Raw genomic sequence first — 14791 nt, 5'->3', positions numbered from 1 at the left:
GTGCCCTGCACTGCAAAACTCTCCATGGGTGTTATGGGCTGATTCACAAAACCTGAGCTGGGCTCAGGACCAGCAGCAGTTGAGGAACTCCATTAAAATTTGTAAAGACTAGTGAAGCCCTTTTATTTTCCCCCATTCCCCCTTTACTTTTATATACTGCTGACATATATCAGCATCACAGGTGAATAATGTCTCCAAACAGCTTGAGGAAGGGGGACACAAAGCAAAGCCTCTCTTTAAATCACAGCAGCACCGAGTAAAACCATTAGTTCCTACATGCTGAGAATTCAAATTTGTTCTAAATGCACTTAATTTGCTCTTCAGACACAGCCAGGCAAGGGGGCAGCACTTTGGCTTTCAGGACACCTCTGCCATTAAACCTTCTAACACGTGTAGCTAAAGATGCAGCTTTTTGTGCCTTAGCCCTCAGTCCTGCAAAGCTGATTTGTGCAGCCAGATTAATGAGTCACCTACGTGCTGGCAGTGCCACAGAATTTTTCGTGCAGTGTTGGTCAAAATACTGACCAAAATAAGATATTTAAGTTAAAGAATTCTCTGCTTTTGAGCTAAGTGAAAAGGCAACTGGAATTTTGCAAGCTGTGTCAGGAAGAATATAGTTCCTGTAGTGGTGTTTAAAAAGCCAGATAGAATAATGTTCTCTTGTTTGTTAAAGCTTCTTGGATTTGACCAAGCTGGTGAACAGAACGTTATTAAAGATCTTGATCTATAAATAATGTGAATCCTGACACAGATTTTTGGAATTTCAGTCTTGCTTCCTTCTGAAGGTAAAAGATGTGTTACTTTCCAGAGGACTGGCTGTCCTGGTAATCCAGCAGTGCCTGTGCTGTGGCTGCACTTGCTGTGTGTAAGTGAGAGGTCTCCAAGGCAGAATGATTAGACTGTCAGCCAGAAGAACAATGAGCTGTGTTCCAGCACACAGAAAGCAATTTCAGAGGGAAAAGCCACCTCAATGGAGCAGCAAGGAGCAGTTATTAAGTAAGGAGAGGCAAAATAGCTTTTCTTTTCCCACTGCTTTCTCCCATAACATTTTCATTAGCATGACATATAAAATTATGAAATAAAGCACTAATATAATCAACTGCTGGCAGTGATTAAAAAGCAATCCCATGTCCAAGGCTTTTCTGCATGTTTCCATGGTTAGCTGAATTGAGTATTTTAGAGCAGTGGAATCTGGGAGTTATATTTTTCCTGCAATCACTAATTCCACATTAGCACCACCACATTTACAGACTTAGTTCTTTAAAGACAATTGTATTTTACATGAAAATGGTGATAGCATACAATATTCCTAAATGTTCAACAAAGTGTAAAGCCATCAGTCCCTCACTAACAAGTGTATTAGCAGTAACTTAATTTAGGACATTAATGCCACACACTGTCACTCCAACTGTGCCAAACAACTTAATATGTGTGCTAAAGTTAAAGTTCTTTATAACCCCTGATGTGCAAATTGAGACCTCAAAACGATTTGGTGCAAACAGCCTTTTAAATTGACACAATCAGCCAAGAGCATCTCTCTCATTTGTGACATATGCTGAACTGTATTAGTTAGATATTACCAATTTATTTCAGCACAAGCTTAATTTCAGGAGGCTTGCTTGTCTTAATTTCTCCTGAAACAGCTTCCTGGTAGTGTGCTTGCAATATGATTTAATTTATTACAGCAGAGCTGTCTTTGCTATAGGATTTCTATAGTTAATGTATGCAGCTGCAAGTATTTTCCTTAATCAAGGAGCAAAGGGCCAATTTCCATTGCCAGATCTCATCAGAGCACAAGCACCGGGCAGTGATGGGTGCTCCTGTCCTGCTTTGATTCCCACAGCTCACCAGAGCACTTTTCAGGAAATGGTGCCACTTGACATCATCACCCAAGCACCAGAAATTGCTGCGGACCAGCTCAGGGCTGGAGAGTTCTCACCTCCCAAACGAGCAGGATCGACCTCCTGCATCCCACTCCAACACCCCAAACTGAGCTGGGAAACCCTAAAATGGAGTTAAAAGCTTTTTGTCTACAGCTTTTAGCACTGAAACTCTGCCACACTCACAGGAATTCCTCTCCCATCACTGGGGGTTGGGGTGGCACAAATCAAAATTCAGGTTCAGGGTTAAGAGATAAGGAACTGTATCAAACAGGATTGTTGGTGAAGTTCTGAAAAAATTCAAACAGCATAATCTACATTAAAAAAGAGATGATATTCTCAATCACACCCCTGTCCTAGGACATGAATGGATTTTTCAGCCATTTTATACTAAATAGGCAGATTTAATGTGTTGGTTTCTGTAGTTGTGTTTCTCCTGAGCACGCTGTGTATCCCTGGTCCTTTGGGAATCTGTCATTAATAGGCTTTGTCTCAGAATATTCTATGTTAGATTCAATAATCTGTGTTTTCCAGAGGTTTCATGCCATCCCTCTATCCCTGAAATTTGCTATCACTTGTAAATATAATCACCATGTTGTTCAGTACCTTTCTTATTATTAATAAATAGATATGAATAAAAAGCATATTACATTTTCCTATCAATTTCCAGATTTCATCTTATGGTACAGTACTTACTTGTACATCTATTTCTTCCCCCAGAATATATGAAAACACTTGCTAAAAATTCCTTACACACCAAAATAGAAATGCTGAGTCTCTCTACTCTAAAAATTGCAAACATGAAAGAATCAAAGTTGTTGTGCTTTTTTTTTTTTTTTTTTTGGTGATAAGGATAGGCCTTGAGTGTTTTAAATGTAGTTTTATATTTTTATATTCCAGGCCAGTATCACACAGTGAAAGTGCAGCTCCGAGGTGTTTTGGCAGCTGACAGCAGCTAGAGCCAGGCTGAACAACAATAATATTGTGATGTGGATCTGTATGGCTTTTTGTTCAAGTAAAAATTGAGTTATTGTGTGCTTTTACAGGCGACATGAGCAAAGGAGGGTGTCAGGATGCTGGAGACAGGTTGCTGACGAGGATATTGGTTCACAGCACTTCTTTCAGATCAGCTTTGACTATGATGCTTTTGAACATATGATTTTAAAAATTATTCTGTCCCCTGCATTCTTACGGAATCGAAAAGGAGAGATAAACCTCTGGGAAAATTGGTAGGAAAAGCGATGGCAACTGGGAGGGAAAGTGAAGGTGGGGAAAAGGTTGATGGATTATTATGCTACCAAACCCCAGCAGTGAGAGCCTCAACTTGTAAAAAATGTCACTGTTCCCTTGTTGATGTAAAGGCAAAGCAGCTGCTGCTCCAGAATTCCTTTTTGCACCCCTGCAGAGACAAAAAACCAGCTTGGGTGTGTGCCTGTGCTCCAACCGAGGTGTGCACTGCAAGACAGAGGAGCCATTAAGGAGAAAGACACACAAAAATTGTCTCAGACCTCTCCAACACCTGCCCCAGGCTGCTCGTTTTCCCTGGAATAATCGAGGAGCTCTCCAACCCCTGAAGTCAGGGATTCAGGAGAGATGCAGGACTACATATTTTAAGGGGTTTTATTGACATGCAGCACCTTTCATGAGCATCAGAACACATTTGTGGGATTAAAACCTAAATACTCCTAAGAGCCATTACGTTCTACACTGCACAGAAATACAGCTGCCTCCAGGATTCCCCTCTCCTGCAATTTAAGGTGCCATTTATTACTTTTTAAGAGGTAAAGAACATGAGTCACATTAAAAAAAAAACTTCCCAGAGAAGACTGACCTTGGGCATAAGTCCTTGTTCTGCCAAGGCTTTCAGATGGCAAATGAGACAGAGCTGTGCTGACAAGTGTCAAATCTACATTCTGGCCTTTGTGAGGGTATGCCAGATCCTTTCCATGCTCCTTCATATCCAACAGTAACAATTAGGGGTTAAATAGGGGTTATTGTTATCACTGAGTGTGCAGAAAATTCAAGTATTTTCTGCAAGAACCTGACTGCCACGATCCTTTTGCAGCTGTGGAATATAAGGCATCACATGCTTGTTTGATCCAGCTGTTTAACGTAATAAATGCAAGTTGCAGCTGCAATTCTACTTCTTACTGGTAGTTACTGGTAATTTGTTAGTGGTTATTAGGTAAGCAGCAGTGACCTTTAGCTCATAAATACTGACAGGTTTGCATAACCCTGCCTCACCAACACAAGGAAAATGGTGATTAACTGAAGAGAGTCCACAGAAATAAAAACCAGTACAAATAATTTTTATACATCTTTGGATCAATCCACATTTTTTTCCATTCTTTTATATCTTTTTCTTAACCTGTGACAGGTATTTCAAGTCATGAGTTTGAGCTTTATTTTTCCTGCATTAGTGGCATCACTTTCAAGCCCTTGTCCATGGGAGACCCTTCTGGACATTTGCTATTTCTTATTTCACTCCAATATTCTGGTTTCATTTTGAGGGTGACGACATTGTCACAGTTTATCAAGATCTTAATCAGACTTACTTATACCAGGCTCATGTCTCACATTCTTTTTCCTTGGATCTTGTGGGAATGCTGTGATTTTTTTTTCCCCTTTTTGGCACAGAGCTTTGTAGGTGGGTTGCAATCTGTAGGATAGCTCCCAGTTATTTGAGGAAGCAATTGTGTTTAAATGTGTCAACACCTTCCCTTACGTGGATCATCCCTCCTGCCTCCTTTAGTGGGGAGCATGGGAAATCACTGATTGTCTTAAACTGATTTGTGTCTGTGGCATTTAAAGCTTTCTTTGAAAAGAAAGGGGAGCTTTCCTGCAGATTTTAAATAGAGCTATTTGTTTTGGGTTTTATCCTGTTCTTTTCCCTTTAACTCTGACTCCTGTAATGCTGCTGCTGGGCTCTGCAGATGTTTCCTGGCCTATCTCTTGCACAAAGGATGGACTAATGGGAATTCTTTTTAGCATTATTTTTTCAAAACAGGGTAGTAAAAATATTGAACTTGTTCTCTGTATCTGGCCTGATCTGCACAGGCTGAGTACACAAAGTGTGCAGACCCTGTGGAACACAGTTTGGGCACACAGGGAGCAGTTTTTAAATAGGGCTTGGTTCAGCTATCAACAATCTGTGCACATGTAAATCTTATTATGCTCTTCCCCCCAGTGCAAACTCTGTAGAGGAAACAATATTGATACGAGTCATTAACTTGACTTTCTAAATAATGTAATATCATAACAGACAAAAAATGTCTTCAAAAATATGAGAAAACATTCTTCACTTTTTGTGCTTATCTTGCTTTTTGGTTGTCTCATTTGACTCAGTTACCCAGCACTGAAGAGCTCTGCTCCAAAGCTATCTTCGACTTTAATAAAAAATTCAATTTTTTTAATGATCTGTCCCATATCCAGCAAAGAACTACTTTATCAGCTCTTGCTACTAACCTAGTCCTTGCAATACTCCTGGTTTCAGACTCCACAAGTGGTATTTTTCTGGCATTATTTTACCAAAAAAAGGATGATTCCACCCCATCCTCAGTGGATCTCACTTTCCCTTTCTTGGCAGCCTCCTCCCACCTCCCTGACCACCCTCACAGGTAGAAAGCTTTTCTTACATCTCCTCAGCTTTTCCCATGGCCCAACACATGCCTGCTTTCCCCAGCCTGACCCTGTTGTCTCTGCTTTCCCATCAGGTACCTGCAGGCAGCCAGAAAATGCCCCTGAGCCTTTTCTTCACAAGGCTGAACAGTTCCTGTTGCAGCTGCCTCCCCTCATCCATCAAATCTCCATCTGCCTGACCCTCCTGGTGGCCCTGGCTGGGCTTGCTGTAGTCCTAGAAAATCCTGTTCTTTGGAGATTTCCAGCCATGAGGGCAAAAAAATAATGCTGTTATGTGGTTATTCATCTAAATGAGACCAGTCTCATTAAATTAGGGATAGTAATAACAGAAAAATCGTCTCTCTTCTCTCATTTAGCAGTTTGAACCCAACCAGAGATGAACCTAAAATTATGTGAGAGATTCAGAAGAAATCACCCAGAAGTAAACACTCATTGCATTAAGGTTCAAGAGAACCAAATTTCTCACCAGAAGATAAATGTAAATGGTGAAAAGTATAAAGCCCCTCCAGGGTTTTATATATATATATGCCACACTTCCAATCATTTCAGGTCTGAAATTTCGGGTTATCAAATCAATTATCTTGACTTGGTACAGCACATTGGAATTTTAGGCAGAACACTAACAAGCTCTGTAAAAAAAATAATCTCCTTATGCCCCACCTGAAACATATTCTGTGCTGACTCAAGCTGACTTTCTGAGCAAGATGGTTTCTTCAGCAAATGTCCAGTTTGACTATTTTAATTTTAGCTAGATTTCACTACATCTGCTAAAACATGTACTGAGTTAGCAGGAACAGGGGCAATTCCCAAGCAAAAGTGCTGCTTGTACATTCCTCAGTAAAATGGAAGGAATATGCTTTTGATGATATCTCAGAGGAAAGGATGAATTCTGCAAAAGAGATTTAAGGGAAGAAAACTGACAGAAGCTTTGTGACACGGTGGAAAAATATGGATTAAATGTATAGGAGCTGTTGTTAAGAGGAGCTGACAGAGCTGCTGAGATAGCTCAATGGCCTGATTAAAGAATAGCAAGAAAGTGTATTCTCTGTCCACCTCTACAAGGTTTCATCATAAATTATTTCATTGACTTGGTACATAGAGACTCCCTCCCTAAACTAGATGTCAAATTGCTATGTAGGCAATCCTCAGGAATATATAGAGATACCACCAAGTCTCATTACTTGTGTGAAATTGAAAAGAAAAACATCCTTAGGTGTGCAGGCTGAAACTGAGAAGTCAAGAAACGTTATATTGAATATTATATACTTGTAATGCAAGAAAAAAAAAAAAAACCTGAAGCACTTGGGTCTCCAGAAAGTTTTAGATTGCTGTGAAAGGTCATCATTAAAGTGTGAAAACATCTTCAACTGACTTCTGGGTATACAAAAATCTGTCTTGCTCAATGCCCAGCCTTTTCACTGATCCACTCACTGTCTATAAATCTTTTAATATCCCTGAAGTTTGGTAGCAGCTTATTAGCTCATATCCTCAAAGAGCTTGACTTGAACCCCCTTATTAAATGCACTTTAAGGCCTTTGTGCACCTTCTTCTTAATGTGACTTATTAGAAGTTGAATAAGTTTTCTAGCTTCTCTCTATTCCTAGAACATCTCAAAGGAAATCTTGTTAATGTACATTTAATTGCAACAGCTCAGCCTCAATGTTCTCTATAGCAACAAATATGCACTGGCTACGTCTGTCAAATCTTCCCTCAGCTTCTGCCTTCCTGCCTTTTATGGCCAAGCCTTTCACACAGATTTTCTTCAGTGCAAAGTCTTTCCCTCTATGGATCTAGATAGGAAAATATCTTTCAATTATTTTGATGAGTTCTTCACTCATCCTGTAATTTCTCTCACATGCATCCAGTCCATGGTGCTGCACATCCTTTGCTTGAATACCATGAATAAGTCAGGAGCAGGAGAGCCCAGAATAAAAACTGGCAATTCCTTAGTCTTATCCTCTCATTTTGCTTGTTCTTCTTCTTTTGTTTTCTTAAACTCTACTTCACATTTCCTTGCTTGTGTTTAAAAAACAGATTTTATTTGAAGGTTCAATGTCTCATCATAGAATTTAGGTAGAAAAAAAAAGAAGAAAAATTCACAGAAAAGACAGAGAAAAAGCAAATTAATGCCAGAAGGTCTGAGAAGAGAGGTGTGTTAGAGAAGGGTCCTCTCCGAGTCATGTTCTACTGACTTTTTGTTAGAGCTTCTTCCATTTCTGCACTCTGCTTACAGTTGGATAGACCATCAGTAGCCAACCTGGGAGAATATAACATTAAAAAAAAAAAAAAATCCAGTCCATTCATTTCTTTTCAATTTGCACATGAAAACATTCTGTGTACATTATTTCAAACCACAGAGGGAACAGTTCTCACAGCCCTGCCTGGTAACCAGGGGATGGCAATGAAAACATCTCCCCTATTAAATTTGCTGAAAACGCGTTACAGCGCACGCTATCAAAAGAAAGAAAAGAAAGGTGTTTTCAAAAAATAAAACCCACGAGCGTTTCACTGTCCGTGAGAAATCAAGAGCAGGATGGGAAAGGCTGTTTACACAGGCACTTAGCCAGGAAACTGTGTTTTCCACAGATCCAGTCATTCAGGGAGCACATCTCCGATTTTCCTGAGCTCCCTGCCTCTCTTCTCCTAGCCCTGCAATTCTATTGAGAAATCCCTCTGTAGGTGAGGACAGCAGCATGCACTCAAAGGCTGCCTCTCCTTTAGGTAAGTGCTACCACACCGAGGCCATTTGTAGGAATTTTACACGGCAAGACAAACAAACGCAGAGCCTTCAGGAGACGCGTGAGCTGCGGGAATCGCCCTCCAAAAATCCGCCTGGAAGCATCCTCACTAAACCTGCCCTGGAAAGCAGCGCTGCTAATTAGCAGGCTTGATGGAGAACGCCGTGAGATAGATAAATAGATAGATAGATGGATAGATAGATAGATAGATAGATAGATAGATAGATAGATAGATAGATAGATGATAGAAAGTCTTGTCACTTTATTTGTGCATGCTTGCCTGCATCTTAAGTGGCATTGGGGCTGTGAGGATCATGTGAGGCTGGGTTATAAATGGGGAGGGACAGAATGTAGAGCTGGCAGTGTGTAAGCCCGGCAGCTGCCGAGGGTTATGGTCGCTGCTTTCCTGTGCTAAGCTGATTTACTTGTTTAAGGTCTGACCTCATCATCCTGTCAGCATGGATTCCCACCTATGCACTTAACAGCAGCTCGGCATCGCCTGCGAGAGATCGCGGGGTGTTAATCGGGAGAGAGAGGGAGAGAGCTGCCGGTATTTGTTCTTTTGTTGCCTTTTCTTAAGAAGAGAAACAGAAGAGATAACAAAGAATCCATTTCCTTCCTAAAAGAATAGGCGCCTTTTTTTTTTTTTTTTTTCTTTTTTTTTTTTTTTTTTGCTCCTCTCTGGGAAATAATAAAAAAAATGTCAGTGTCAGGAAAGAAAGAGTTTGATGTGAAGCAGATCCTGAGGCTCCGCTGGAGGTGGTTCAGCCACCCCTCGCAGGGCTCTGCCGGCTCCGGGGGCTGCCATCAGCAGGAGGGATACGAGCACAGGGGCACCCCGGTGCAGAACAGGCTCAAGAGCCACTCTCGGGACAGAAATGGGCTGAAGAAGAACAGCAGCCCCGTCCACCACAACATCCTGGCCCCCGTGCCGGGGCCAACGCCGCTGCATCCCCGGTCCATCCACAGCTGGCACCAGCACAGCCTCATGGAGCAGCTGCGCTCCGGAGAGGACAGCCCCAAAAACAGCGCCGAGAACAACTCCCACAAAGAAGAGTCCGCGAAAGCCCCGCAGGAGCTGCAGATGGTCACAGAACAGAATGCAGATGAATCTGCAGAGAGGTAGGAGTTTTAAAGTCGGCACTTGGAAAGGCAGACTTGTTTCTGAGTTGTTCCCTACAACTGTCTTTGTTTTTAGCCAGAGTTCCTTGCTGCGTTAATCTCACTCTGTGTGCGTGCACACCCACACTCAGACGGGAACACCAGAAAAATGAACAGAAACATTGTCATGAAATTTTGATCTTTGCTTAAGGTACATCATCCCATAACTCTTCCATATGCATAAAATCTGCCAGTTTGTCAAATTTGCTCTATCAACATTCACAGCATATCAATTTCTTCTCCTGATTTATTATGTGTGAGTGCAATGAAAAAAGGAGCTCCTGACATCCTGTCCTCATTCTGACTTTATCAATGGGTGCAACTTTGACAAATGGGAGCTGCTGGAGGTGCACGGGCTCCGTGGTTGCCATTGATCTCTCAAATTTCTCACTGATTTTGTTTTACTGTCTTCCTGGCAAGTAAAACTAACCTTGAACCAAGTGGAAAGGAAGCATCATCATTCTTTGCTTTCATAAAGGTTTGTTTGAAATCCCAGTACTTTCAGAGCTTATTTAGAATGCTAAGACAAATATTTTCTTCAAGGTCAGGTGAAAAAGCATTACAGCTATGAAACCTTAATGGTGTAAGCACAAAGGAAGAGCTATTTTCAAGTTGTGAATAACAGAGAATACAATATTAATACCACTTATTTAAGTTTTTTTTTATGTTCTTTTTCAAACTCATGTCAGTGTTTTTAGCTTACCCAGCAACATTTTTACCCCACCTTTCCTCACCTTGGACTCAAATCAAGCATTTATGATATGATTATTTGCACCATTTGGTGAGATTGCTATAAGTCTTTGAACATAATTTAAGCATATTGCATTGCATTTAAATACAAATTTATCTTACTTGAAGTTACAGTTCTCTCAGTAAAACCCAAGCTGACAGCTTGCATATTTTTAGCAGTTATTATTTTTCAAGTTGTGCATCTGCTGTGGGGAACATCTGCAGATGGAACAGCAAAAACTGCATTCCAAAATATCACTTGGAAACCAGTCCCAGTAGTCAGTAGGTACCAGATAAAATCATTACAGAATAAAAGCTCTGAGGAAGGACTGTGGGAGTTCTGTGTGTTTCCAAGGGCACTGGTTTGGAATGGGGAAGCAGCAGACCCTTAGTACACCATTTCAAATGATAGTACAAATTTCCTGAAAAAAAGGGTGATTTTAGACACACCTTAGAAGGAAAATAGATTTAATTTGAAGAAAAATAAGGAAGACTTATTCATCCAAATAAGATTCTACACCATGTGAAAAAGGAGGTTAAAAAAAGCTTAGTAAGTTTAGTTTGGGAGGTAATAAACCACTGCCTTCTAAAATAAGATGTGACATTTTCTCCAGCTATATATGAAGTTTCTGCTAAGACCTCCTGAAGTTTTGTACCTTCATATCCCTTCCAATTTAAGTTCTGCTCTTGAGCTGTTTAAAGTTGCAGCTCTTAGGATAGTTTTGGAACTGGATATCTCATATATTGTTATAGTCAAATAAGTGGGTTTAAGATATCAGAAAAAGCCATCATTGCATGTTGTAGATTAAAATCTGTTTTAACATACATCTTAAAAAGCTGAATTGGTAATAAGGTTGTTTATAAAGTGATTAATGAGTATGGGTTTCTCTATAATTAAAATTTATTTCAAGAAAATAAAACTGACCATTAAGGACAACATAGCTCAAATTTCTTAAATATGTGTCTACAGAAACCATTAAACGCTATTCCCTTCCCCTACAGCACAGCTCACACATTAATTAATACATTAATTGGCTGAGTAGAAATGAGATACTGAGAAGAAATAAGGAGAAAAGCCTTATATCTACATCTACCTAGATCTAGGATGTAGATATGGATATCTGGATATATTTTCAACTCTTCAAAGCAATGTCTCATCTTTGAAATCACGCCTTTCAATCATTCCAGGCCTCCTTTTCCTTTGGAAGTCCCAGACAGTCCCAGTCAATGGCAATCAAGGGGCTCTGCTGGTGATGAACAGGTGAAATTCAGGTGTTTGCAGGATCCCCTGAGCCCAAGATTCTCACACTGCTGCAGCCACCACAGCAGGAGCTGTACAGGTGCTGCAGCCAAATTTCACATCCACACCTGAGGACACCAGAGACAAATTTGCCTTTCAGACCACAAAAGCACCGTGCCTTCAAAGCAGCTGTCTCCAAAGCAGTGGATTTTCCTCTGCCTGGAAAAGTCCCATTTTTAGGTGGATCTAAAGCAGGACTCTGCTGAGTGTCACATGGACATCCCAAAATAGTATAAAAGCAGAGAGAATTTGATCAATGCCTCTACCCTGAGCAGAGTATGAAAGCAGGTTCTACTAAGAGTTTAATCTTTCCCATGGAAAATTTTGGAAATGTAAAAACAATATTCTGAATTTCTTCAGAAAAATTTGAGCTGTCTTTCTCTAGAAACCTCAGGAGTCAATGCTGTCAGTGAGGGACAGAAAGAACTCTGGGGTTTGATGAAATAAGGGCCCGTTATTGAGGAGGAAAGTTAAATTATAAAGTTCTAAACAACAGTTCCATTTGGAATACAGGATCATCAATGTACTTATTTCTGCTTTCTTCAGGCCATTTTGGTATTCCTGTCCCCAAATTAAATAGTGCAAGAAACCCTTTTGATCCATGGGCTTGCTCCTCAACTATATCCCATGGCAAGTGACAAAGAAATGAAGCTCAAGTGACTAAAACTCATTAGTTTTGTCCTAATCATAACCAGTTAATTTGTGATCAACCATTACATTCTGGGCCATAAATAAATGGTTTATTGGCACAAGGGTAAGGAAAGCCTCTCAGAGTCCTGGGGGCTGTCTGGTGCAGTGCTGCTCAGGGAACCTGCTCATACAGGAACATCTGAAATGATGGGCCTTGACCTGCTGCTCTAAGATCCTTATGGAAGTTACATCTATAGCTTGGAAAAAAGATGAACAGTGGACAATCTGGATTGACTGACCTCACCTGATTCTTACCAGTCTGCTCCTTGAATGAGGACTGGGACCTCTTCATGGGTGAAAAAAGGAGAAACCAGCTAAAGTCTGCCTAACCACCAAATTATTACATTTGTAGAGTCTATTTCCCAACTGAGCATTTTCTGGTATTATTGGGGTGACCAGGAAAAGAAACCTGTGGAATATGGCCATGGCAAGGAAGACAAAACACCTGCAGAGATGTCAGGTTTGGCTTAAAGAGGGAGCTGAAGTGAGGTCTGTAAGAAGCCATGGGAAATAAATAACCTGTGGGTGGCTCAGCAGGAGCTCTTGGGCTGTGCAGGACATCTCTGATCTGTCCTCTCTGGAATCTTGTGAGGTTCAGGCTCCTCTGCCAGGGAGACCAGGAATCATTTCCATTTCCATTTCAAAGAAAGTGGTGTGGCAGTGATGTGTGATCAGCACACTCTGGGAGGATTTGATTGTTAGATTTTGACAGTCAACAGAAACTTTATGTGCACCCCATGAACACCTGTGTGCCCACAGCCTGACAAAGCACTGAAGCCTCTTAAGAAGAAAAATTTTGATATTGAATTACTTCGATTACTACTTCCCTTAATAAGTTCTGGACTCACAGATATTGACTTCTCCATGAGAGCACAGTGCCCAGCATTTATTATCATTATGCCACATTTCCACATCCATTCCTGCATGCCTGCCAGCTTTCTGATTCCACAAGTGTGCTATTGCAGGCCATGTGTGCTGCTTAAGTATTTCCTAGTTGCCCAAAGGCACTTAGATTTCAATAGTAAATGTAGCATCCATTCATCCTTTTTCTCTTCTGCATTTTTTTTTCCTAATTATGTGGCTGAAAAATTGCTGACAAACTCTAGCTTGGGACAAATTCTACTTTTGCTAAGGACAAATGTTTTCTAATTTCCCACATGAGACAAAATATCTTTCTAATTAATTTTAATAGAATCTTTTGATGCTGTAATCCAAACATCATTACTGATGCACATGGAAACAGATACTTGGGAGGTGCATCCTCCCAAAGGCAATCCTTTTCTGCAGTGGCTATTTTTGATGTACAGCTATTTTGATAGTTAAGACTTGAAAAATCACTTTTTTTTTTTTGGTGTTGGCAGACATATGGAAATAACTATCAGACTATTTTCTTCACTCTGACATACACATAAACACACACACACGTGTACATGACTATTTCAGAGGTTGTCTGCTATCTGAGGCTTTTCCCTTCAGTTCTGCTTTTGGCTCCAGTAGCTGATGACAGCCTTGGCTCCCTTTCTAGTGTGAAATAAAGAAAAAGATAACAGGTGAAAAAGTCAAAATTTCACTAATTTTCCTAATGAAAACGGAACATATGAGTTACTCTGTGAAACCAGTGGTCAAAGCAGATTGAGAGGGCTTTTGGCACTGCCAGTGAAGTTCTGGGTATCCAAATAAACAGTGGAGCACAGGAATGACTGATAAGGGATCCCAGGCAGCAGCACAAGGGAGGATTGTGATGTGCCCTGTGCAGAGAAAGGGGTAAAGGGCTGCATTCAGGGGGGAACATCACCCCACTGCCTCCCTGCTGTGGGTAAAATTCAGTTCCATGAGCAATCTCTGATGCCCAAGGTAAAGTTCAGAAATGACAATTCCTAATCTCACATCACAGCAGTCTTTATTTTTAGAACAGAACTACCTCGATTTTGTTTTCACTGAACCTCCAGCATTTTGAAAAATTTCAAAAAATCGTGAGTTTAACAAATAAGTATTTTAGAAGCATGATAAAGAATGCTGGACATGCAGTCAGACAGCATTTCAATCCTTCTGTGACAAAGCTGGACCAACGAGGTTTAGGAGCTTCCTTGCTTATCTACAGCACAATTTAAGCTCATTAATGCCTTGGTCTTTCCCCATCATAGGTAGCACATTGTTCTCCTTATTCTTCTAATTGCCACACTTTTCTTCTTTACACCCTTTGCTTATGTTTGAAAATTGCTGTAATTCCAAAGAGCTGCAATTCTTGCAGTCCTGTCTCAGAATTCCTATCCTGACAGCTCTGGTATTTCACTGCTGTCCTGCCTGTCTCCAGCAGGTCTGGCAGGGCTTGCAGCTCAGTGGGCAGAGCTGGATGTGCTCCTGTTGGAGTCTGGCAGCTCTAGGGGAGAGCTGGATTCCTTCTGTGTCATCCTGACTCAAATCTCTTTGAATGTCCTCGGTAGCTGTTCTCCTTTTATCAACAGCGTGGTGCTGTGCCTCATGCCTGCCTGGTGATTCATGTGAAACTCCTGCCTCTGTACCAGAGACCTGCTCCCAAACCATCTGTGAATTCTTGCAGTTATTTGTTCCTAAATCCAGTACTTTGCACGAATAAATTCCATCTTGTGTTTATCAGATACTGTCTCCAATTGGCTGAGCTAGTATTCAGTTCT

General features: G+C 40.8%; 1 protein-coding gene across 2 annotated transcripts in view; it reads left to right on the top strand.

Moving 5' to 3' along the window:
- Nucleotides 1-8197: 8197 nt before the first annotated feature.
- Nucleotides 8198-14791, top strand: part of KLHL4 (kelch like family member 4) — a 37660-nt gene continuing 31066 nt past the window's right edge. For both annotated transcript variants that reach the window (XM_088173065.1, XM_014888345.2), the window contains exons 1-2: nt 8198-8240; nt 8965-9379. In XM_088173065.1, the coding sequence (XP_088029191.1) occupies nt 8213-8240; nt 8965-9379 (443 nt within the window). In that variant the 5' untranslated portion in view covers nt 8198-8212. The remainder of the gene's footprint in view (nt 8241-8964; nt 9380-14791) is intronic.

This window comes from Sturnus vulgaris, chromosome 14 (assembly GCF_052056855.1).
Source record: "Sturnus vulgaris isolate bStuVul1 chromosome 14, bStuVul1.hap1, whole genome shotgun sequence".
NCBI lineage: Eukaryota > Metazoa > Chordata > Aves > Passeriformes > Sturnidae > Sturnus > Sturnus vulgaris.
This window is presented reverse-complemented; position numbering and strand designations above follow the sequence as displayed.